General features: G+C 38.1%; 1 protein-coding gene across 7 annotated transcripts in view; it reads right to left on the reverse strand.

The window, feature by feature from the left end:
• Positions 1-25,855, reverse strand: part of GRM1 (glutamate metabotropic receptor 1) — a 190,448-nt gene that overhangs the window by 133,461 nt on the left and 31,132 nt on the right. For all 7 annotated transcript variants that reach the window (XM_065057508.1, XM_065057510.1, XM_065057509.1 and 4 more), the window contains exon 3: positions 16,976-17,225. In XM_065057508.1, coding sequence (XP_064913580.1) covers positions 16,976-17,225 — 250 coding nt within the window. The remainder of the gene's footprint in view (positions 1-16,975; positions 17,226-25,855) is intronic.

The following is a 25,855-nucleotide window of genomic DNA, read 5'->3' on the forward strand; positions in this document are numbered from 1 at the left end:
AGAGTCTAGAGGTATGAAAACAGTTGCTCAAGGCCCCAGAGATACATTTAGTTCTCAGGAGATCCCCCTCTTAACCTTCTGTGAGGACAGAAGGTTCTCCAGCGCTGTTGACCCTAGCTATGATCCAGGACCTGACCTGTTCCTGAAGCGCCGCCCTTGTGTCAGTAGCCCCCACCACAACAGCGGTGAAAAGGAAACTCACTGGAGACAGCTTAAGGCTTTGCTTTCTCTGTGAGTCCCATATTCAGCTTTTCTCAGGGATTGTCCAGTACAACTTTATATCCATCCTATTTCCAATATCACTTGTCTCTCCACTGCTCAGAACAGTAACCCTCAGCATTTTATTGAAAAAAAAAAAAAAAAAAGTACAAGCTGATTTGAAATTATTAGAAATTGAATCAGTTCTCAGTTAAAGGAACTAAGATTCAAAATTCAGCTAATGCCTTCAAAGGACCAAAGACTATGCATGACTATTTTCATAGTACCAGAACCTCCAGGAAAGAAGTGCTCTATACCCTACTTCATGCCAGGTACAGGCTGACTTCCTTTAAACATTACTAGCATAAGACAGCAAGAATTATACCAACAGGAGCAATAGCTTTGCATATCAACCGTCTCCACAGATTTTTGTACTGCAGTGGCTGTATCATCTCAGAACTGAACTATGAATCAATGGGAAGATTTATGTGTGCAGGGTATAGGTTCGATAATCTGGAGTTTGTGAAGTGGAGTGAAGCTACGGTAAAAAAGGCAGCCATGAGACAGAGGAAAAATACAAGAATCTGAGGAAAAAATAAGTTAGTGAAGGTGAATTGAGTCAGTAAGCATAACATGAAAATGATCAAGTCAATAAAGGAGATGGGCACGCACACAGCCAAAAGAAAAAGGAAATGTGAGGATGTTCAGTGAAACAAAAGTCCAGATATAATGTTTAAGTGGGAAGGTGTGCAGGCCCATTTACAGAACTCCTAACCTGACCTCTCACTCTTTGCTGCCTTTTTTAAACAAATCTGTGCAAAACAAGAACATCATCCCTGCCCTTACCCATACAACCCCAACAAGAAATGCATGGATGGAAACAGGAACATTTCCCAGAAGACTGAAGCAATACAGGACAAACGAAACTACACCAAAAAGTGACATCCAGCTCTCATCTACCTTACCAGGAATTGCTACGTTACAAGGGGTCGGGGAAAAATGAGTTTGTTGCTTCTTTGCTGACAAACTTCCCTCCTTCCTCAACAATAAAACTGTTGCTGTCAGCACAGGATCCTTTCCTGCCCTGAAAGACAGAAGCCTTTCACAGAAAATCTGTTTCTTTCTAGCTCTGTAAATGTTTTCAAACTTCCGTGTCTGATGCTAGATTCAGTGGTCTGGATTTCTCTTGCTTGACTTTGGAGTCATGTTGCCCCTGTAGCCAGTGCAGCAGGAGAGCAGGGAGACAGAGGGAGGGACAGGTGCCTTCAGAGGCTAGCCATCTGTAGAGAGCTCAGGGTGATGGCTCTCCTGGCTCAGGTACTGCAGGAAAAGCCTAACCTCTAACAGGAGGACTGTGGGCCTGAACAACTGCCTCTCTGGTTCTTTCCTTCTCTTGCTGATACAGTATGTATCATAGAGCTTTTCTGTTGTAACGCACATTTGCAGCTGCTTGCTAGGGAGTTGTTTAAGCAGTATTCACTCTGTGCTCTCCTCATGTACATATTTTTATCAGTATTGATGAGAGAAGCCATCATGTAGTCGCATACCTTATAACGTACATCTTGAGTCCAGTCTCAGACAGAAACTTTGTATTTTACTCAGAAGTGCTTCACACTATTACAGAAAACTCTTTTGCCCTTTTAGTGAAGACATCAGACACAATTTTGACTCCAAAGACTTCTTATGTATTTTAGATAGCTTTGTCAAAGATCACGAAGTTCCTTATGGGTGAAGAGAAATCTGACCTTGAGTAAGGATTTGAAAACCAAGTCACTGTTCTAGGGGAAGACAATGCAAACAGACCGTGGATTTGATGTACTCAAGGTATTCCATGCTGCTGAGAAAGCATGTTGCAGTGTCCTGTACTCGTATGGACTTGAGTCTATATAATTATCATACCGTGTTGTTGTAGTTCACAGAGGGAAAGAAAAAAAAAAAGAGAATTGTGTTACTATCATTACCCATAAGAACAGAATGGAGTCTCAGACTACTGAAAATGGTGGGAAATTTTGATTTGTGGAGTCACTATCAGCAGGGATTTCAAAAGCATTACTAAAACTACAAAGAAATGGATGAATAATACATCTGCTGGAAACTACACTTATGGGGAGATCAAAATTATTCACCAATTTGGAAAGCATGGAGGGTTAAATATTATGACTATTTTGACAGTGTGTGGTAGAAATAGTTTCAATATTTTCAAAATAGGAACATTCTGACTTCCTATTTTGAAATAACATATTTGTTTTGAAATGACACAACATTGTTCAGTATTTAACAAAAATGTTTCAGGTTGGCAAGGAATAAAATTTTTCTTTCTGCTGAGAAAAGAAAACAAACTATTAAAGTAATTAAAAGTTCTTTCGGCTTGTTGTAACCACCGCCTCCAGAATGTATAGTTCAGCCACTAAACTGCTACCGACTGCAGCATAATTTGAGTTCCTATATTGTAAACCCACAATAAATAGATACATGTCACCTAGAGCACTGTACAGCTGTTTCTCTGTCTGTACATTTGCCCCTATCATTCTGCTGCCCATATACCCCATAATGGTCAAGAGACCCTGGCTCCTTCAAGAGGGATATAAATTGCTACCTACCTCATGGGGGGATTTCAGTTACACAGTAAGGCTCCTTCTGCTTCTCAGTCTGAAAATTTGTGGCAGTTTCATTTAAATGAATCACAGAGCTTTATATTAAGTTACATACAACAGGGAATAATGCAGTCAATATAACAGCTGGCATCTTTTTTTTTATGTTAAATTCAATTTATTCTTCCAATGTCTCCACTATTTCAGCTTTCACTATGCTGTAAACTTAGGTGCTAACAATGTATGAAGTTCCTTTTAGAAGCTGTCAGGAGCAAAGAGATGGAGAATCTGGACAGGTAAGGGGCAGGTACATGTAACTCTACTTACCCATGGACACAGAGACTGATTTGAGGTTAACAGGAAAAGTAAATTTCAATCCAGTAAAATACCTGGCAATGAAACAGCAACACTTATACCATAAAGCCTAGTTCTACAGTGGGAACTGTGATCTCAAAGTCAGATTACATGGAGCCCTGAATATTACAAGTTGCTCACAAAAATAGTTCTCTCTAATCCAAGAACTCTGGCTTAAGGAAAACTTAAGTTTTTAAAAGATGAAAGGTTAGATTTTGTACTACAACTTTCATTGGCTCAAGCCAGGAAAAGGAAGAGCACAACTTGAGGTAGTATTCCATCACTTTGCAGTATTTGGTTTTGTTTCTCTGTCAGAGAAACTGAAGATTCACTCAGTGCACCCATACAGTCTGAAAGAACCACAGCACCTTGATACAGACACTTTCTCCTCCAGATTCCAGGCCCACTTCTCTCCATGGGCTTCAGGACAAGTGGCACAGCTGCTCATGCTGATCCTGAACATCTCCACTTAAGCAGTGAGGCAACAACCCCATTGTAATGTCAAAATGGGGCTTTAGTAAATATATATAATTTATCCTAACACCACAGCAAGTCTCTTTTTAAAAAAGAAAAATAATCCCCCACCCCCTCTTTCTTATACATTATTTCCTACGTCATTTTTATTCAATTTTAAAATATTATTACTATTTACATGAGCTGCAGTTGTCACCAGCTAACCTAGTTATGAGCCAAGGTACCCCTGTCTATGGCACTGCACAGACCTAAAAGATTGCTCCTTCCTCAAAACATCTGTAGCTTGCAGAACATTAAAAGCCGGGCATTTCATCAGAAAAAGACATGAGAAAAAAATATGTTATGTCTAACATAAAGATGAAAATTAATCCATGTATACTCCTGTTTCCTTTTCCATTTGGAAGACCTGATTCAATTAAAAGCCAGCAAATGTAAAACACACAGAAAATATCCTCTTATATTCAGATTAACATGTGGAACTCATGGACGCTGCTGAATTTTTGTGGAAGTAAATATCTTAGGAATCTTTAAGCAAGAATCAGACACTGACAAACAAGCACAACATCTGTAATTTCCATGCCAAGTATTAAAAATTGCAAGTAGTGTCAATCATCTGGCTTGAAGCAAGTCAGTCATCAGGTGCTCCCAGGAGATGTCTCTTCACAGAGCAGAAAGAAAAAAGTAAAATATCTTCTTTGGAATCACAAGCACTGGATGTTCACCACTGACAGAAACACAGTCCTGGAACACATGGACATTTTTCTGTTTTAACAGGTAAGCACTTTGTATTAGAAAGTTATTCTTATTTCACACTCACTTTAACAGTACTTGCTTCAGAGGATTATCCATGATACACAGCACCATGAAAACAGAATTCGGCCCTTGGTGTTTTACTGAAGAGTTTCAATATCAACAGAAGCATTCTTGCATTGAATCCTGATGGGCTAGCAGTCTACCGTTTTCTTCAGTTTGGAGTCATAATTCTTCTTCCATTCAATTTTTGCAACTTACTGAGACAGCTTGTTTCATGTATCTTAACAAATCTCAATCTGGATCAGAATAAATAATCATTGCCTGAAATGAAAACTATCACTCACCAACTCTTTATTAGCTACAGACTCTTATAACTCATCCTCTCCCACTTCCCCAGTTTTCCTATAATGTATGTTTTCTTTCTCACATTCTAGTACCACTTCTCCTTTTTTAGCCTTTTAGCTTTCCTGCTTCTTAATTCTTCCTGCATCTCTACAATTCATACCCTGCTGGATTAGTAGGTTGTGCAATTACTTCAGTCAAGTCTTCCCATCCCACAAATATAAAGACAAATGGAAAAAAGAAATTGGTCATACTTGGACAACAGAGCTCTTGAGGTATTATTGTGCTCTAGCATCCTTGATTTCTATTTCCATTCTTACCAGAAAGACAGCGGCAGGTTTCTTGTGAAGACTTCAAGCTCTCCACTCCCATTCTGGGTTCATTTAACATACATTGTAATCACACTGCTGAGACAAATTTATTTGAAACACATGCAGATTAACACATCTAATTTTGTACTCTGTGTATTCCTTTGTAAATCAGTCTGAGCACTGGCCTTAGCAGCGGTACTTTCTATAAACTTCAGCATCTGGTTTGTTTGCTTACATTACGTTACCTCTTAGTGAGTCTTCACATCTACTCAGCTTGTAACTCTGAAAATGATCAGCCACCAGTCTTGAAAACTGCTCTGCAGTTTCTTGCTTTATACCATTGCCTATCCTCAGAATTTAGTTTTAAAATTTTGTTGATAACATGTGAGAACAGATTCAAGTCAATTACCTTTACATAATTCAGGTCCGTAAAGACAATAACGGTTAATATGATGAAGAAAGTTTCACACTGTATTTTTTTTAATGGCAATAGTGATGCAAAGAACAGAACAACAGCTGAAAACAACAAAAAGGCTAGTCTTACATAGAAGCACAGCTACTTTTGAGGTGTGGGGGAGCTGTCTTTTTTTTGACTGCTATTGCACATCCATCAACAGAAAGAGGATACAGCATTCCTAAATTGTTAGGTTTATTTACTTATGGCTTTGGGTGAGACTTCCATAAAAGGGTGTACATAGCCAATCTGCCTAACATATTAGGAGCAAATAGGGAAGGCAGCAGAAGATTGTGAAATTAACCTGTTTCTCAAGTATCTCTGTAATATGAGTAGGATTTTCAGGAGTACCTTTTGCTTATCTCTATTTCTGATTAAGAAAATGATAAAACTCCTCACAAAAGGAAATTATGCCAAAAGTGCAGACCTTACACTACAAAAAAAAAAAAAAAAAAAAAAAAAAGCCCCCATAATGGTGGCAGGTGCTGAACAGTTCAGTACTTTAATAGGCAAGAAAGTCTTGAGACTCAGGTACATGGGGACAGGAAGACCAAGAAAGGATGGATGAAGGTGCAAGGAACAAGATGATACATACAAGGAACAACTAAAGAATGTAAATAATGTATAACAATAAGGAGGCAGTTAAAATTATATTCAAATATATATTAGAGGAAGAGTAGAGAAAATTGAGAGATTACGCATTACAAATAGCAATTTACAATGATTCAACCTGCTGTGAGAAATCAGCAGAAATCATAACTGGAATCACATTCAGGTTGCTGTTTCTGCATAAAGAAGTGCTTAAATCTGACCTATTGTGCAGTTTTTCTAATCCTCATGTTAACATGCAAGAGCTGAAATTCAGCCTCTTACCAATGCCTTCTTTGCATTGAAACAAAATAATTCAGTTTTATTCTGTAAAGCAGAAAAATAACACAATGTTTTTCTACTAAACTAAACAACAGTAGTGCATTTTTCTTTCTAATCCTGACTTTTATTGCATCCCTCCAGTCTTGGAGGAAAACAAGGCCATGAGGAATGAACTTGAACTTATTCCCCACAGAATGAATAAATATAGCCAAATTGCCAGCATGGAAAATAACTGTATAAACCCTAGGTACCAAAGCTTACCCACAAATAGCTTGTAGTGAATAATGCATATGGTTCAAAGTCAGTTAAAATAAGTGCCAGGTCAGTTATCAGGCAGCAGTGAATTTGCAAGGCTTTGAAATTAAATTATTTTTTTGGTTCTTCCTATCTGAGGTAGAAATGACTGAACTAAGGTGCAGGTAGTAATGACTGAAGTGAAAGGTGGGCAAGAGCTGTGCAGTTCTGTGGTCTTTCAGTCCTACATAAAAACACACTGGTAGTTCTTGCAAGACAAAAGTAACGTGAAAGAGCCAGCTTTAACTTTGTGAAACGAGTTCTTGACATCACATCAGGTCTTAAGACACTACTATGCCTACAAAATGAGAAGAATTTGCCTTGGCTGAAAATTTCAGCAGAAAAGCAACAGACTAAGGATCTATCAGCATGGGCCAGTTGCCTGGATTCCAGTCTAATTTCACCTTCAGAAACATTATGTATTTGGCTGTCAGATCACAACCTTTCCATGACCTAAAACTTCCACATTGTGTGTTCATACAGATGCTTCAGCGCTAGTCTAACTTCACACGAATTCAGCTCCTCAGACTGCTAAACGCTGGGTGCACTTTCTAGCCTTGGAAAGGCACTAAGATTTCTCCAGCAAGGCCATCAAGTTGAGGGCATTTATGAAAGAAAAGGGAAAAATTAATGAAAATTGGGTAGTATACGGAAAGTATATGAAAATACATGTTCTTTCACCACAGCATTGTACCCTGTTTTCAGTTTGCCTTCTCTAGTCAATGCACCAAAGGCTTAAACAAGCAGTAAATTGCATCAGTGAAAATGCAGACAGCTGATTATCCACAGGAGCTCTAAAGCTTTTCAGTCATTGCTTTACAGGATTCAGTAGAAAGGTGTTTAAATTGCAACCCAAATTGTTTTTTTTCCTTGATATGCTGGTCCCTGCCAAAACATGTGTTGATTATATGAACTCAGCTCAGCCAATTCTGATTACCTTCAGTCAATAACTTACCCCTAATAGCAACATTGTTTAGTTATCCGAGGACTGGAACTGTTATTAACAGTGATGATATGTATTTATATATTGGAGCAGAAAAAATTATATTTATACAAAGTCTGGGCAGGAAACATGAGAATAATTATTCTTAAATAGTAACAATGAAATGAAAAAAAGTATACCAAGAAAGATTCATCTTTAATTTCTGGATTTTTTTCTTAAAAAAAAAAAAAAAAAAAAAAAAATTTACTGTTTAGAATTAACAGTTTAAACCTGAAAAAATTATGAAGAATTCTATTTTGTGGGATGGTTTTGCTCTTTTTTTTTTTTTTTTTTACTAGAACTACATTAAGTAAGTTACATTTCTATCTGAGCACTGATGAAAAGCAGCAGAAGTAAACTGCAGAAATTCCAAAGTTCACAGTATTAGGGTCTTATTTTAACTGCTGTCAGTAGAAATATGCTTTGCTTCCTAGCCACTTCTAAAGAATCCCAGCCACACACAGACATGCCTGAAAACATCTGGCCCTAAGTAAATTATGTAAAGACCCTTGAGGTAGCATCATTCAGTATGATTCATTCACATAGAAGCACAGCATATTCTTCCAGGTGAGCAGCAGCCATCCGGCTACTGATTTCTACAGAGGCATGATAAAACATGTACTGCCTGATAAATAATCAACAACACATACCACTATGTAATAACTCAATGATTCTAACATCCATATTAATTCATAGACAACAAGGAGAAATTGAACTGATGCACTTTTTCTGCATTGGAAGATTTTGCAGAAAATTTAAAGATAAATTATTTCTGTCAAGGCTGTTCCTTCCTTGCATTTTGTTGGACGTTACTAGCTTAGATAACTCTCTCTGCAGAATCCACATCAAGACAACTTGAAAACACTGAACCAAGTCTTGGCTTTCCTTTGTTAAGTAAGAAGCATAAATTGCCTTAGAATCATGGAAGTTTTTACCAGAAATCCATAAAGAAGGGGGTTATGGCCTCACAAGTTTTACCGTCATGAGGTTTAAGCCTCAGATTTTGTATTGTGCTTCAAGATACTCGGTTGTGTGCTTTTGTCTTCCCTCCTGTTCCAGTGACTTAAGGAAGTGAAAAAGAGCATTACTTTGCCTTGATAATCAATTGCACTACAAATTCAGAAACAGGAAAATCTCAGTCCCTTTTCACCTCTCAATACAACCAAGATTTATGAAAAAGGTACATTGACTGCTATTAAAAAGCATACATTGCCTTCAAACAGGTTTTCACATGTCCTATTTGTTAAATCAGCAACCCTTCATATCACTGTAAAATCTGTGTATATACCTTATTAATATATCTGAACTTATATATTTGTGTTTTAATAATTAATACTGCTTCCACTTTAGTGTTACACATGTATTCAATCTTTGTTGTATTTACTTTTTGTAATGTTTATATTAAAAATCCATACAAAGATATCTATACTTCTAAATAATAGCCTGAATATGTTTTTTCTTTCAAAGTCCTGTATAGAAATCAAATGGGTGATCTATGACCATTGTCCAAGAACAGGAGATACTCAAAGCTGCATCTAATCTATTTCTTACCACAGATAGTCTGCAAGCACTCTCAGAATCACAGAATTACAGAATGTTAGGGGTTGGAAGGGACCTCAAGAGATCGTCCAATCCAATTCCCCTGCCAGAGCAGGAACACCTAGATGAGGCTACACAGGACTGTGCCCAGGCGGGTCTTGAATGTCTCCAGAGTAGGAGACTGTACAACTCCCCTGGGCAGCCTGTTCTAGTGTTCTGTTACCCTTACTGAGAAGTTTCTTCTCAAATTTAAGCGGAACCTCTTGTGTTACAATTTGAACCCATACAGCTTAAACTTACCATTTCACCTCTGCGTGGCCTACAACCTCAAATCCCTATAAACTTGGCCCTTTCGGGAAGTCTTTGGATACCCAGGCATATAAGGACAAACAATTCTAAAGATCATATGGGAAAAATCAACCCAGAAAGAAGATTGTGATGAAGGGTTTGGGTTTTTTCCTATGTCTCCAAGCTATTGGAGATCTAGTATTTCCTGTCTATCAGTATGGATGTCTTTTTGACTATTAGGGAAGGAATTTACATGGACTTCTGGAACACAGTCTTATACTTGTTAGCAATGTGATCTGTTTCTTCCAAAGTGGATTCACTTTAGCAAGCACCATACTGGAAATCATGTGTTAAAGTCTTCTGTTAAGAACTAGGAATAACAAAACAAGACCATGGCTGAAATTTACTATTTTGTATCTATTTTTATTGCATAAAGCAAAAAACTATCTCATTTTAAGTTACAAAAAAAAAAAAAAAAAAAGAGAGAGAGCAGGAAGGGATGTTTAATAAAATTGAGTAACATTTACAAAAGCACAAATACCTCACCTACAACTCCTGAAAATGTCATCCTCATTATAAACACTGAGTATATCCACAGAAATATCTAAGGGTTAATACATGTGTTTGAAATTCATTCTGGATGCCCACATGTGGAAGAGATAAGTTTGTTTATATCCAAAACCTAGTATACCTCGTGTCACATAGAAGGGAAGAGGAACTGAACAGACAAAAGGAATTAAAAATAGCCCACTGCAACACTTAACTCCTATTTTACAATCAAAAACAATAGGTACATTTATTGTATTTTCTCGTCTCTGTCTCTGAATATATGAACATTGTTCTTATTGTTAAGATCACCACAGAAGTGCTCTATAAAATCCCAGATAAGTCAACCTTAGTCTTATATCTAACTTGTCATCACTATCAACAAGAAACAGCCACGGAATGGCTACTGGTGAGATCGAAATACAAACTACAAAGAAACTCAAATCAAATGCAGCTCTGCTCTACTGTATGTCTATTTCATTGATTCTTGACATGTGATCCCATTTTAACATGGATGGATGTTATTTTAGGTTAGAGGGTAAACAAAACTTGCCTTTTCATAGTCTTCTTATATCGTGCAATGCTGTTTTCGTCCACACTAATTATAAATTCTCATAATAGTTAGCAGGTACGAGACTGCAACTACAAATTGAACCATGAATGAATAAGGAACACAAATTTGTAGAAACTGACATGTGCTGAGGTTCCAGACTTACTTATGTATCCTATTACCAACCTTGATAATGTTCAGGAAATTTGCTGATGTTGCCTGACTTCATCGACAGTATTTTGCTTAACTGCCAACTTCAGTTAGACTTTGAAAGTATTTGAATATTGATCATGAATGATTTCAGTGTTTCATGGAATCTACTTGAATTTTAATCCAGCAATTTCAGGTGAAACCCAGCTAAACCTCTGATTATATCTGAACACGTATTTAAATACAGAGTCTTCCACTAACTTGGATCAGCAGCAACAACAGTCTTAGTGACAGTCATTCAGAGCATCTTTGGCCATGGAGGTACCAGACAGATGAAACAGTCCTCTTCCTATTGTAAACAGCATGAAAAGTGAACCTTTTGCTACTTAAATTACTGTCTTCCTATTTGTCAGCATGCCACTTGTGTTATCATCTTTACTTAAGGTTTTCAAACCACTATGAGTTTTAACACTGAGACTGCCCTTGTCCCCAAAAAACAGCACATGGGATGCTAGTGGTTTAGTTTCTATCGTATCCATTTGGCAATGCTGGATTACTACCAGTTTTCTTAACACCACATTTCCACTCACAGCAAGCTGGCACAAAACACTATCATGAGCAACACTGTGTGATATCTACTATTTTTGCCAGATTTACAGGGCCCAAATCTATTCTGCATAACCTAGGCTAGCAAAGGCAGGGTTTATTTTTTCCCCACTGACATCATACTGTTGGCTCTTACTGACTTCTTTGTAATCTTGTAGGTACTTAAAAGTAGCTAATCACATTATTTTGAAAATGGAGTTAAACAAATTGGCCCTGCAAAGCACTTCAGCTTCTTTGGGAGAACACGGACATTTCTCATCGATTTTTCATAAATGTGGGGCAGCCCCTGTGGTAAAAGACACTGTACGTTGGAGACACAGTACAGCACCATTCTTTCAGCTAGTCTAACTTAAAAGAACAGTTTAATGGTCATATTCTTTATGAAAAACATCCCAATCTAGCAGCAGAATATTCTCAGTCAATTTGTAGGTAATGCATGAACCACTGGCACCAGGAACTCTTCTGGGAGGAAGAGGTAGGCAGTCTTTTTAGCCAGATATGGAAGGTGGTATTTGTGATACTCTGTGTTATTTATTATATTTGTGATGTCAGAAATGAATGGAAGAGAAAAAGAAATACCTGTCATCATGCTGATGGAAGTGCAACTAATGTAATTGGTGGTGGATTAGCCTTGGTCAGCAACCAAATGCCCACACAGACCCTTGCCAGCTACCCTTACCCAACAGGACAGGGATAGAAAATAGTATGAAAAATCTCATGGGTTGAAATAAAGACAGAGAAATTGCTTAACAGTTACCATCACAGGCAAAAGAGACTCAAATTGGAACAAAGTAATTCAATTTATTACCAATAAAAATAGATTTGGATAGTGAGAAACAAAGATACAAATTAAAACACCACATTTCTCTATGGTGGACTGCTTCCCTTGGGAATTTACAAGATCATCCCTGAGGAGTTATCTTGTCTTCACATTCAGCAGGAGCCACCTGCAGAAGTTTTGGATTGTTGCCTCTTGCAGTTTGTCTTTTCCCTGGTCCCAGCTTCTAGGCTTCCTTACCTTCTAATTCCTGACTTACAACCTCAGTATTCCAGCATCTGAGCAACCAGGTAGCAATCCATTGGCGTGGCTGGCAGAGGCAATCATTCCACACATCTCAAAGTTCACTCAGGGACCAGGTGATTTCTGCCTATAGAGTGACTTCTGTCACCTCCTTCTCCTGTTGCCTTGCTGAAGGAGCAGGTTCCTGAGCAGATTCTTCCTCCTCCACTACTAATCAATGCTATGGAGCTGTCAATTTCTGCTTCCAATTTTTCTTTTTGACTACTGGGGTGATTACTGTAGCTAGGGTTTGGGTACCTATCTTAACCACAGCGTCCTCAGATGTAGAGGCCCTCCTTCCTCTGCTCTGATGGAGCCAAACAGACGCTCAGTAGTCACAGTGCTAGGAACTGATGGGTTTCATTCAAGTAGGCAAGGCACTCCTCTCAAGTGGTGAACCAGTTCAATGGGATTACATGCCTGTTCAGGCTTTGGAAGGTGACAGCTGCCCTAGGCACCTGCCCAAATCATCCCATACACCTTGCCACCCAGAGATTGACCATATCAGGGCACATTTCTCTGTAAACTCAGTTCACCAACAACTTGCTTACTCTTGTATCTGGATGAAATCAAATTCCACATATCCAACATCAGATGATAGGACCAAACAGCTTACATTGACAACAATACCTTGACAATTTTTTTAGAAAGTGTGAAGTTAAATGACGAAAACATCATTAATCTTGGCTTTTGAAGGGTAAGTGATCAGAAAAAAACTAATTACATTACGCATCATAAAAGCTCTATCACCCTATGCTAAAATGATTTTATAAGTTATAGAAAAAGAACTGACTTGGCCTCTGTCATGCACTGGGTTCACAGCAAACAGTCCAATTCTATCTTCACTGCCCAGTGTCTAAACTTTCAGGGGAGGTCACCATACCAACACTTAAAATTCATAGTTCTGCAACAGCCCATAGAGAGATAGTCATGGAGACCATAAAACATTGGGAAGCCCACCCAAGGAAAGTGGTACATATTCAATTTCCAAGTGTTATACTGAAAAATATAATGTGCACTAAAATATCCCTTCCTTCCTAAAGTTCCTCATATGTTTACACAAGGAATTGTGTGTAGGAGTTTGAGACATTGTCAAATTGCAAATTTTGTTTCCAACTATTTATCTAACATGTTCTCCTCCAGTGATCTCAGAGTAACTCTTAAAATTGGGGATTTAGTTTACATCTTTCATTTGCTTTGCATTACACAGACAGATGCTGGAAAGTCAGTTACATGCCTTGCCTTGATGCATCATCCCAGGGGATATACAGGAGATTCATCCATCTTGCAAGATCCTCACAAAACCTAATTGATGCTTATTAAGTAATATGAAACCCAGTGGCCTGCATAAACATGATTAGACACATGATGTTGAACATCTTTCTACATAATCTCTTCATGTGAAAATTAATTCCTGCTAAAAAAACCTATCACCTGAGTCCCATAAGAGTACAGTTTATTTTCTTAGTGTAATGTTTGCCTTTGGTTATTCCTATACTATTCTAATCACTGTTTTTATACAAAGCCATGATAATTTTTTGCCTTCACCTTTCCCTTTGATTATCAGCCACTTTTAAAAGCTTTATCATCCTTAATTCCATATCTTAATTTTTTTTACTGAACTCTCCACTACATTTGGACACTGTATCAACTTCAGAACATCTTGCCATTCTCCCTCAGGCAGGATTGTAATTTCTTATCCTGTCTTGCCTTAATCCTAGTTCCCTACAGATTCAGAAATCGGAATTCCCTTTCTTCTCGTTAATACTACAGGCTTCCTCTTTCAGGAACAAAGAAGAAGTATGAACTTCTAGTTAGATCTCCAATCTGAATTTGAGAATATTGGCATAAATAGCATTCTAACTCTATGCCTGAGAAGAGTCAGTCCATCCCAAAAAATCCCCAGTATATAATGAACCAGTCGAGACTCAGTGACGTGTAATTCCCAAAGTATCATTCTCAGGCTCAACTGAAGTAAAATTTGGTTCCCAACTCTCTTTCTGATACCTTGAATTTAGTCAGCTAAGCTGTTCTTGTCTGCTTTGATCAACAGCAATATTGAAGGTATAGCAGGAAGAGAGCTGTTTAGCCAGGTGTCCCTTTGTAAAGGCTTCCTCTTTACAGTGAGTCACAGGAGAGTATGGGGTTGGTACAGTGTGGCTGATAACAAACCTGTGATAAAATCAAAGGCTTTGTTTAGCTCATTATTGCAAAAAAATCTTGATTTCACAGTCAGTACCACTTTCCTTAATTAAAAGAATGTTCTTAAAAGGCTTTTTGGTTTTTGCTTAGCTGGGTGCTTGAATAAAAAGACTAAACAGTGTGTCAGAGAGATGTTAATGTGTGCCTTCGTTCCTGTTTGTGTACAGATGACCAAATTCATAGCACTGCAGTTTCACTGAAACTTACTTCTGAATAAGTTTGCTAGATTTGCCATTTTCTAAAATCGCTTAATTAGGACAATTCAAAGAAAATGTCTTTTCTTTTAGTTCTGCAAGCACATATAAAACATGTGCAAGCCCTACAGTACTTTTTGTTTCAACCAGCTGTTGGGCACAATCCAGAATGTGCAAAGGAATAGCCAGCCTGTTTTACAATCAGAACAGCCCACCCAACCCTAAAAAGGAGTCCCCCATACTCAATTATCAGAATAAAAGAAGGGTATGTGAAAACCTATCTGAAAAAACATGTTGTGATTTCCAAAGAAATCCCATTATTAATATTTAATAGGTGAGAATTTCTGACAAAGCCTCAGAACAACATTGTTGGGCAGATTCTGAGACACACAACTGAACAAAAGAGAGTAGCATAATGCTGGGTAAAAGTTCGTAGGCAAAATTTCAAGCCAAAATATTCATCCATGGAGGATTAAGGAAATGACCTAATAGGAAACTAAGATTTGTACCACCAAAGTACCTAGTTTTGGTGCTTAATGTAAGAGACTGATTTCCTTTCGCACTCTGTCTGGACAGTAACAAGAGGGAGCAACAAAAGCAGTTGAACAATAAGACACCACTACAGAGTTACAATATATGAAGAAAGCACAGCATTGCCCAAGGCTGCAGGGCATTTACAAAAAGACCAGGAATGCTGTCATTCAGACTAATTGTATCGTTTCTTCTGTTCACTAAAAAAACATACTTAAAAGATGTCAGTCCTGAAAAATTCCATTATTCATTTCAAATGATGCGTATTGAATTATGCAGATGAAAAGTACATGTACAAATCTAGAACACCTTTTTCAATACTGCCTCACTCTCCCATTTTAATGCTGATGGTTTTCCAAATGTACTCCATCTTATCTACACACCCTTCTAGAAATACAGTCTCTGCTCCAAATAGATTGCAATCAAAGACTGCAACAAAAATAAACAATTGAAGGAGAACCATTGATTGCTTTCATATGATTACTTAGGCCAGATTAGCTACCTGACTCAGAAATCATGATGGCATTTTGAGGAGCAATGCAGTCAGGAAAAGACCAATATTATAGCACAGGGCAAAAGAAGAGCATCCCAGTCACGACAATGACAGACAAAGACTTTAGAGAAAGAAAAGGACAAAAAGAAGTCTGATAGATCAGAATGACAACAGAATAAAAAGGCAACAGAAGCTTAGTAGGTATGAAGACAACTGTCAAAGACCTTGAAGGAATGACGTTTAAACTATAGATAAAAAAGAAACAAAAAGTAAACAGAAGGATTAAACAAGATATTATCAACCTGACAAACAAGATAGAAAATGTCAGCCCTCATCGTTTGAACAAGATTCATTGAAACGGAAAACCAGACATTGAGGCATTGCAAAACCAAGGTGAAAGTCAAAGAAGCCTCAAAATAAGAGCTATCACAGAAGTGGAAGTGTGGATAGACTATATGTAACAGAACTAAAATGACCATATTTCAGTGAATATTTACAAAAATAAACTCTAAAAGAAAAAAGCAGCCATTCTCATTTTGATAAAGACAATATTGCCTGTCCCAACATGTTCGCACTGTTATCTGATAATATAAAAACACACGTACATACTGAATTGACCATCAGCAAGTTTGATGTTTTAAAAAACAAGTCTGCATAATATCAGTGCCCTAGCTTTCAATAATAAAGACCAGAACAAAGTGTACAAGTGCAAATGCCAGGTTGTAATCATAAAACTGGAAAAAGTTCAAGTAATTAAAACCATTTGATAATTTGGGGATTCAAATTATCAGGACACATCTTTAGTGAAACACATTAAATTCTGTCATGTGTCACACTTCCAGATCATATTCTGAAACCAGAATTCTTCACTCCCTACTTTGGTTCTAAAATCTGTGTATGAAACATTCCCCTAGAACCTGCAAAAGCACAAGAGCACTAATGTCATATATCCATATAAAAGAGTTAGCAATTAACATCTACTTCGGCAAAAGTTAACACCACCAATCAAGCTGACATACACCTTCATACCCCCTTCGTGAGATCTGCTCTACCACCTTGCCACCTCTTTTCCTTCATTAGACAAGTAAATATGGAAGTTCCAGGTAGCCTGAATTGTGCAGTTTTGAAGCAAAAGGACTGCCTGCAGGACAAGGGGTAGAGAGCGGGCAGAGAAGTCACACTCGGCGCCTTACCTTCCAATGAGCAGGAACTCCCCAAGCACTCCCAGGCGTCTCATGGCAATGAGCATCCCCCTCACTGTCATTCCCTCACAGAAGCAAACCACCACTCTTGCCTTGGGTAACCTTTCGCGCAGCTTGCGGAGCAGGCGATCAAAGCTCTTTTCCCCGGCGTTGCTGTAGATCTTGTCAGAGTGAGCAATGCAGAGACCTTCTTGGGCAGCCAGCTCTTTGAAGGCTTCCATTCCACTTTCCCCATAATTTCCTGTTGAAAAAAAAAAAAAAAAAGTTTGTATTATATCATGGATTTAACTAATTAAGGGGTGTTGTGATGAGAAAGAGATGGTTTTCCTCAAAAAAAAAACAAAAACAAAACAACAGCCAGCATTAGCAGAAGGAAGAGCAAATAAGATCCACCAATGTGAACATACTCAGAGTTCAGTGGAGCGACAAGATATCCATGTGTCAGTAGCTCTTAACTGACCTGGAGACTGCAAGTTTCTTTTGATTTAACAGTGGATATTAAAGGCAAACAAGGGATAGACAGGTAGGAAAGGGGGCGAAGGCAGCTCAAACAGTAAGAATAATGTTTTATTAGCATGTCTATGGCAAAAATCACAGTTGCGCTAGTCCAGGAAAACAGACACAGTAAAGAGAAAAAAAGGATTTCATTCCAAGCCATTCTGTAGCATATGCAGTTCATGGTCATAAAAGTGAATGAAAGTTTGTCCTGGTTTTGTTAAAAACAAGGCCAGTTTCTCTTTTAGCGAATTTTTCTTTCAACTAAGTTTTTCTAAGTAACTGCACTTCCCTGAATTTGGCTGCAAATATTTTTTCAGACACTGTGCTCCAGAACTGTTAACGTATGCTGAAGAGCAAAAGGTTTAGACTTCTTGCTATGGCAGTCAAGGTTACTGATAAATTTCGCACGTCCGTAAGTGAGAGGGATGTATTTGCAAGGAGGGGCGAACAGAACAGGTGACTAAAATTGACCGAGTATTCCACCCCATACAATTCATACACCCTATAAAAGTAGGAGATCACAAGAGTCTCGCTCTCTTTGACCATGGCTGGCATCTGAAGAGGACCCTGCCTGTCATCCTTGCAATCTGAGGCCTGGCTCCAGACCCTGCATCCCTGAATCCAGTTCCGGTTTGTTGTGGAATCCCACCCAGGACTTCTGGGTGCCTGCCCAGCAGCTGCTGGAGCCACACCACCTCCACCCCCCATGGGAGGGTGGAAATGCTGTGCTACCCCAGGATATTCAATATTGGTTTTGTATATTTCGTATTATTTTCTCTATTCATTAGTAGCATTAGTAAAGCATTTTTAACATTTTCAACTTGCAAGTCTCTCTCCCTTTTCCTCCTATTACCTTCCCTTACTGAGGAGTGTGGAGGGTTAACAGAGAGCATCTGCCATGGTTTATTGTCACCCTGCAGTAAATGGTGACAAAGTTGGATGTAAATTTAACACACACTGATCTGGTAGCATTTGGAAAGCCACTTGCAATAATTTGACTGACCAGTGTTCATGACAGTTAAAATTTAGGCTTGATGTTTCTCTTGGAATAGGAGACTTTGTAAGAACTTCAGAAACAACTCTTTCTAATATAGAAATATCTGAACATTGTGGTCTAGACAACATCAAAGCTCATTCTCAAATTCCCTTCACTTTCCCATTCATACGAAGCCTAATCAACAGCTTTACAAAACTCGAAGTGCCTTCAGCTACGGAGACAGGTGAAATCTCAAGTTTTCTCTGAATATTTTACGCCTGCCATGAGCACAGCATTTATGATGAACATCAATCACACAAGAGAAGCAGATGGATTACAAAAAAAAACCTATTAACAGTAACAAGAAATGGTTGAAAAAGAGAAGCATTTATTTTATGTTACCCATATCCATGATGTTTGCTTAATTTATTGAGGGAGTAACATCAGATATATGCTGATCACTTCTAGACCCAGACCTTTTCAACCAGTGGGTGATCAAAGAGGTCCACCTTCCCCCTTTGCAGCAACAGTTTGAAATAGAAAATTGCAAAGAGGAAGACTTCTTAATTAGCCTAACCTTTTCAAAAAAAAAAAAAAAAAAAAAAAAAATCACAACAACTCAAAAGTTGTAGCCACCAGTGAGAAAACTCAGCAAGGGAAAGTTCAGGTATTCTTTAATTTATAAATCCAGTAGAAATAAATGCATTTTTTCTGGAAATGTGTATCATTTGCTGCAGATCAGACACTACAACAGTCATAGTCATGCTAGCATGCAGGCAAACCTGACAGGTCTAGTGTCAAAACTCAAGTTCCCCAGCCTTTTGCACTGAATTGCTCTAGTTTCTCGCAAATTTGCAGCACAGCAGAATGGCCTCTTTTCCAGACTGTAACTTGATGCCAGAGACAGCAAGCAGGTCAGTCTGCTTTTTTGTCTGTGAGCCAGACACACTGCAGAGTGGGAGTGATGCCACAGCCCTGCATGGCTGCAGGGAAGGGGGAAGGGAGAAAGAGCTGAGCCCTGTGGCAACGCAGCACTAAGCAGCTCCTGTGTGGGCTCAGCCCTGCAGCCCCATCCCAGGACCCTGTATTTGAGTAAATGGTGTGGCCTCATATAGGGCTTCTCCTGTAGAATCATAGAATCACTTTGGTTAGAAGAGACCCTTAAGATCATTCAAGTCCACCCATAACCTAACTCTAGCGCTAAACCTTGTCCCTAAGAACTTCATCTATACATCTTTTAAACACTTCCAGGAACTAAACCACTTTCCTGGGCAGCCTGTTCCAGTCCTTCACAACCCTTTCCTTGAATAAATCTTTCCTAATATCCCATATGCCAAGAAGGACACAGGTAGAAACATTTCCATGTGTTTATAGGCCATAACCTGCAGTCATCAGGGATGTGGGTCTAGGCAGTTTCATCTGTACTGTTTTTATGACTTGTCTGAGGTCCCAGCCTGAAGCAAGATGGCCTCATTGCTGACTTGCCATTATCAAGCACATTGTGCTTTGGAAGGAAATTAGTTTCTCAACTTCACTTGGAACTTTATCCAACACAGACTCATTTGAAACCAGTAGGATTAGTCTAAAAGTCTTACCTAAGGGGAGCCAGGAGACTATACTTAATTTTCTTAGCTGTTTAGGCAATACATATTAGAAAATAAATGCACTAGGTTTCCTACCTACGTATTAAGGTGAGATGGGATTTTCTCATACATTCAGTGCTGCACAAAATCTGCTGTGTAATTCAAGTTAATGATTTCAAGAAACGAAAACTTAAATCCACTTGGAATTCTTTTTCCAAGTTTTAATTTTGGTGAAATAACAATTACCTCAAACAAAGTGACACCTGTACTGACAGCACAACAACCTACAAATATATAGGCTAAGAGGGAGTAAGACTGTTGCCTATAAATCCAATAAGGGTGATAAACAGGGAAAACCTAATTAAGATCAAGAACAACACTGACACAAGATCAAAGAGGCAAAGAAAACAAGGCAGAAACAATCTGAAGCTAAAAATGAAAGTTTTCTAACCCTTATTTGAAAGAAGTAGCAGAACAGGCTTCCAACAGCAGCACAACAAGAAATCTGATGTTGGAGTGGTGCTGGCTCAGCTCACAGGAGCATTATGTAACACAAATGTCTGCACCAGCCAGAGATGAGACGTGGTGACCTGAGAGGTCCTCTCCTTGTCTGTTTGCTGTGCTCCCAAGGCAAGACAGCATGCTCCACACCTCCCCCTTCCACGGGAAAAATCAGGAAGAAAACGAACGTGTGTGAGATGTTAGATGCACTGTTCAATGCATTCAACTGGCAGGGTAAGCATTATGTAAGGGTATGTATAGAACAGAAAACACTAATTAATTCTGTACAACAGCCAAGAACATATCTATCTGTACCAGCTTGCTGGACACATCTGTTTCAATACATATGCATGCAACAGCTGGGAGGAGAAATGTGTAATGGCAGAAATCTGCACAAGACAGTAGTCAGTGAAGAGTTAAAACACAGCCATGCGCTGAGGGCTACTTTTCCTTTGAAAAAGGCATTGAAGGAAAGACTCAATCCTATCTTACACTGCTTTTTGTTACCAGAATCAGCTGTGAAAAGCCAAGTATTTATTATTGTGAAGCTATAAACAACTGATTTGCTTCTGACTTTCACCCAAAACTGGATGAGTCACTAATATACTTTGAGACCCACAGTATCTTGCTCATGTTTAATGATTTTTTTCTTTCTTTTTTTTCAGCTCTGTTCAACTTGTACCCTGTTCAAAGAACCGAATATTTTCCTTGTATGCTTTAAGCAGACCCTGTACAGCAGTGCAAAAGTAAATTCTAACCCTATCATGGCTACAATTTTACTAAGAGGATTTTCATGACACTTCTCTCAGTGCCAAAGAGAGCTTTGCTTCACCACTGTATAAGGTCATTCCTGAGAAGGACCCACATATCTGAAGATGCTGGTGAGAGCCACATGTAGTGGGAATTATTCATGGAATTCCACGTAATAAATATCTTCACAAAAACATTAAGAGACTGTAGTAAAAAAAAAAATCAAAGATATTATCTTGATCAACAGAAAACAGACAAAAGGAAGGAAGTACCAAAAATATAGCCTCATAAATTGCTCCTATGAGACAGTAAGTATTACTTTCGTGTCACGGTAATACCATTTGCTTGTATTAACACTTGAGCAGTATGGGGAGCAAAACCCATGAGCTCCATCTAAAAGGTTTATATTCTTCTTTTTATTATAGCTATTTGGCAAATTTACCCCTATTCACTTTGTCAAGAGAACCATTTCTTTTTCATTTATGAAACTGAGCGGAAATGTAGCCTCAGCAATTACAAGCTTATAAGAATCCTGGAGATTGTCTTCTTGAGGGATGCACAGAGTGCTTGTGTGTGTCTTCCCAAGCCACATGACAGCAAGTGCTATGTTTTCAGGGAGCTTATAACTTATTTCTGGGGCAGTATAAGCAAATAGGAACTGTTCCTGTTTGTGCTCCAGAGAGCATCCCCTCGAAATACAGGCTAGCAGCTGTTAAAATAAATAAATAAATAAATAAATAAATAAATAAATAAATAAATAAATAAATAAATAGATTGATTGAAGCACAACACCACACACACTTAAAGAGAAAGAAAACCAGAATTCTGGAGGGGAAGACCAAGTCTGTTCTCTCACTCTGCTTTCTGTCTCAATAGGAAATATCAACGACTTCTTTAGAGACCCCTTTAGGGACACACCTACAAAAACAACAAAAACCCACAGTAGGGGACAGTGCCTGAAATAATGCTCCAATGGATTTAAATAAAAAAAGGCAGGGAGCAAAAAGATACTGCACCTGTGTGGGTCATGAGCAATACCTTCAGGTGTGGTCACTTATTCCTTGCCATTAGGGGCTTATTTGCTGCATTTATTCCTCTAAACAGCAGCAGTAACCACAATTGAGATGAAAGGTGAAACCAAAAAAAAAACATATACCCTGCAAGATTGTAGATACATTGCTGGAGGTATGAAATTTGTTTGTGTTTAGTATTGATTCACTATAAAACACCTCTTTTCCTCAGCTAATTAACTGCTTTTCAGCAGAGAGAAAATAAGAGAAGAGCACTGTGTGACATAACAGCAAGGAATGACCACTCAAAACCTTCTCTACTGCAGAGGCAGATTATTTGAGAAGAGTAGGACAAGGACATGATCTGGTTATGAAGTTACTTCCTGATATGTTGCAATAACTGAGTTTTTAAAGCTAGTAGTAATATTAAATATGGCAGTAACTGTACAGATGTGAAATACAAGTCTGGGGAGACTGGAAGGTTTTGGACTGGTGAGGGGGAAAAAAATATATATTTTTGTTTTTAAAAAGGCAAAAAAGAGTGCCAGTTTTCCCTCCTATAACATCTTATGTTTCCCTGTGCCACAAAGGCATCTTTGAATAGAATCAGTTAATATGAAAATGATGGATTTATCTCATTTTAATGTATTTCTTATCAATTGAGCCATACTAAATAATCATGTGCATACTCTTAGTCCATTGCAAGCTAAAAAGTTTAACTATCAAATTTAAACTAGTATGTTAGTAACAGATTGGAAACACATACATAGTCAGCTAATGAGTCTCAGACGACAAGCAGTCACTTTCTAAACTGTAATGATTCGACCACTTACATCCATTTGTCCACTCCTTTGTTTGGGAGAGTTAAAAAGAAAAGCCGGAGTCTACATTTCTTCCCTGAATGTAGCAGACTGGCAAAAAACTAAAAGTTGTAGAAATGGATCTGCCCATCTGTGTTATTTTGATATATCCCAAACATAAATACTACACTGACAGAAAGCAGCATCATCAACACAAGCCTTCCAGGACCGCTGAACTCACAACATCCCTCCTCTGCCAGACTTCTCTGCCACAATGCAAACAGCAAAGACCAGACACTTAGAGAACCTATGATTCTATGACTTCCATGTTTCCCGAGAGCATCTTTTTCAAGGTTAAAATCGGTGATGTCAGGAGGGGTTGTTTTTTACCAGCTTTCAGTTATTCCAAATAGAATTTGTGTTTCCTTTTTCTGTGAACCGTCTTCACTTAACGTTGACTTTGACAGCTAAAGCCATTTAGCACAGTTTCTTTTCAGAGCTCAGCTAGCTTTCTCAACACTCTTTTCTTTCTTCACTGAATACATTTCACCCCAGGTGTTTTTAAGGGACAGCTTCAAAGCAGGTGAGTTAGGCTGTCTGAGCACTTCACAAACCCTGAAGGATTGGCCACTTTAAAAAAAGAAAAATTCCGCATGGACAGGGACTCCAGTTTTTATATCAGCCAGGCCAAAACAGTGGAGAAAATACCAAAAGAAAACACTTTGCTAAAATCCTAGTCTAACTGCAAAGCTTAAAAGGAAAACTCTACCTCTGATTTTATTGTAAGTAGTTTGCAGATAAACAAAGAAAAAAATAAGCTTTTTTACAAAGAATGCTGAAGTTGCTATTTTATTTTCCCCAAGTACAATGATATTAAAGAAGAGAGAAACAAGTCTTTCTGACATTGACCCCCAAAGACAGTTTAATACAGATTGAACATCACAGACACTCACTACAGGTATTCCTCTCCTGGAGACCAGCTGGATTGCCCACAGCTCCCTGCTGCTCAGATCAGGTCCAGGCACACAGCTCCTCAGTTCTAAAGCTGCTTATAACCTACTCTCACCCATAAGTACCACAGACCCCATTATCACCACCAGCTTGCCTCACAGAGCAACTCATGGCACTGTGGGAATCAGCATCTCCCTTACATTTCCCTGGTTATTTTTCTTTGACAGAGCTAAAGAGATTTTGTGTTGAATGGAGGCCTCACTGTCTTTTAATTATTGAGAAGACAACTCATTATTAGAAACTGAAATAGCAGCGTACACGCTCTGTATTCTTTCAAAGTATCTTCACAAATGTTTCTGGGTTCACCACAGATTTCAAAGCAAATGTACTTTAGCCTGACAAAAGTCAGATGGATGAGTTAAATGAATAATCTTTGCTACACTACAGATCTCTGCCATCTGTGCTTACAGCTTATTTTCTTCAGAAATTAAGGTCCTTCTAGAAATACAAAAAGTGAGCTGTTGGGACCAGACTAGTCTTTTCATTTTCTAAAGTCAAGTAAAGCCAAGTACAAGGGAGAAAAATAAAACAGAAGATAAAAACATGGAGTTAGGTGATTGTTACAAGTAAATCAATTCAGTATTTCTAACATAATCCAGCTTCTCAGAGATGTGAGACTATTTCAGATAAGAAAATTTGCATGATTTTAGTAAATGCGAGGTTACAGTTTACCATGGTGATGTATTATCTCAGTAAAGAAAACCCAAATTAAGTAAAATTCTGCTACTGGATAAATTGGTTGCATTTAAGCCTTCATCCTGAGTAAGGCAGGTGCATCATATTGAGAAACTAATTGATATTCTTGTCAGAAATACAAGTACAGGTGGAATCAGTCCTGAAGTAATGAAGGTATTTTTGTTAAATTACACTTCCCTAATAAGAGAAATGCCAAAACGTGGTCTTATGCCAATATTTTTTCCTAAATGTATTCAAAGGCTATACCTAGTGCTTATTTATTTTGTGTCTAACAAGGAGCTTTAGAGGCTTATTTATATCCTAATGGCAGTACTTCAGGTCCAACCCTGACTGATATACAGTACTTGTAACAAATTTACTTGTGGAACTTCATTTTTCTGTTCATGACTTATCAGTTACTGGCTTCCAGTTTTCTTCAAAATGTATTAAAAATAATTTAGTGTTGCTCAACATGAACTGTTGGTTAGTTCTGCTGATTAGCATTGGTTGAACAATGGGTCACAGATGTTTTCTGTTCCTTGATGAGACTGGAGAAAGTAAACCTAAGAAGTTCCAACACTCTCCTATGAATAATATATATTTTTTTTTCCAAATCTTGGTGTGACTGTTATAGTCAGTAAAATCATTTACAAAGATAGTTATAGAAAGTATATCCAAAAGGGACATCAACATAGAAAAATATTCACTTTTCTTTTTTTTTTTTTTAATATGAGAAACATTTAAAAAAGAAGGAATGAAATCCATGCTCAGTTCTGCTCATAGTTTGTCATTTACACATTTAGTTTAGCTCACATTTCAAGCACCAGATTTAAAATACTGATGCCAACTTTGATTGAGCAAAAATCACACACACACACCCCCTACTATGGATGAAGGTTTGAACATAATTGAATTAATGGAAATTTTAAAACATTTTTACTGCTTATCTGTTTTCTGAGCTTGAGGGCACAGAGAGATCACAGTTTCCGACCTTTCCCCACAATTTTGAGAATTAAACATAGTTATATTTATTGTTGTGAACCTATCCAACCTGATACTCACAAATC

This window comes from Columba livia, chromosome 3 (genome assembly GCF_036013475.1).
Source record: "Columba livia isolate bColLiv1 breed racing homer chromosome 3, bColLiv1.pat.W.v2, whole genome shotgun sequence".
In the NCBI taxonomy this organism is placed as follows: domain Eukaryota; kingdom Metazoa; phylum Chordata; class Aves; order Columbiformes; family Columbidae; genus Columba; species Columba livia.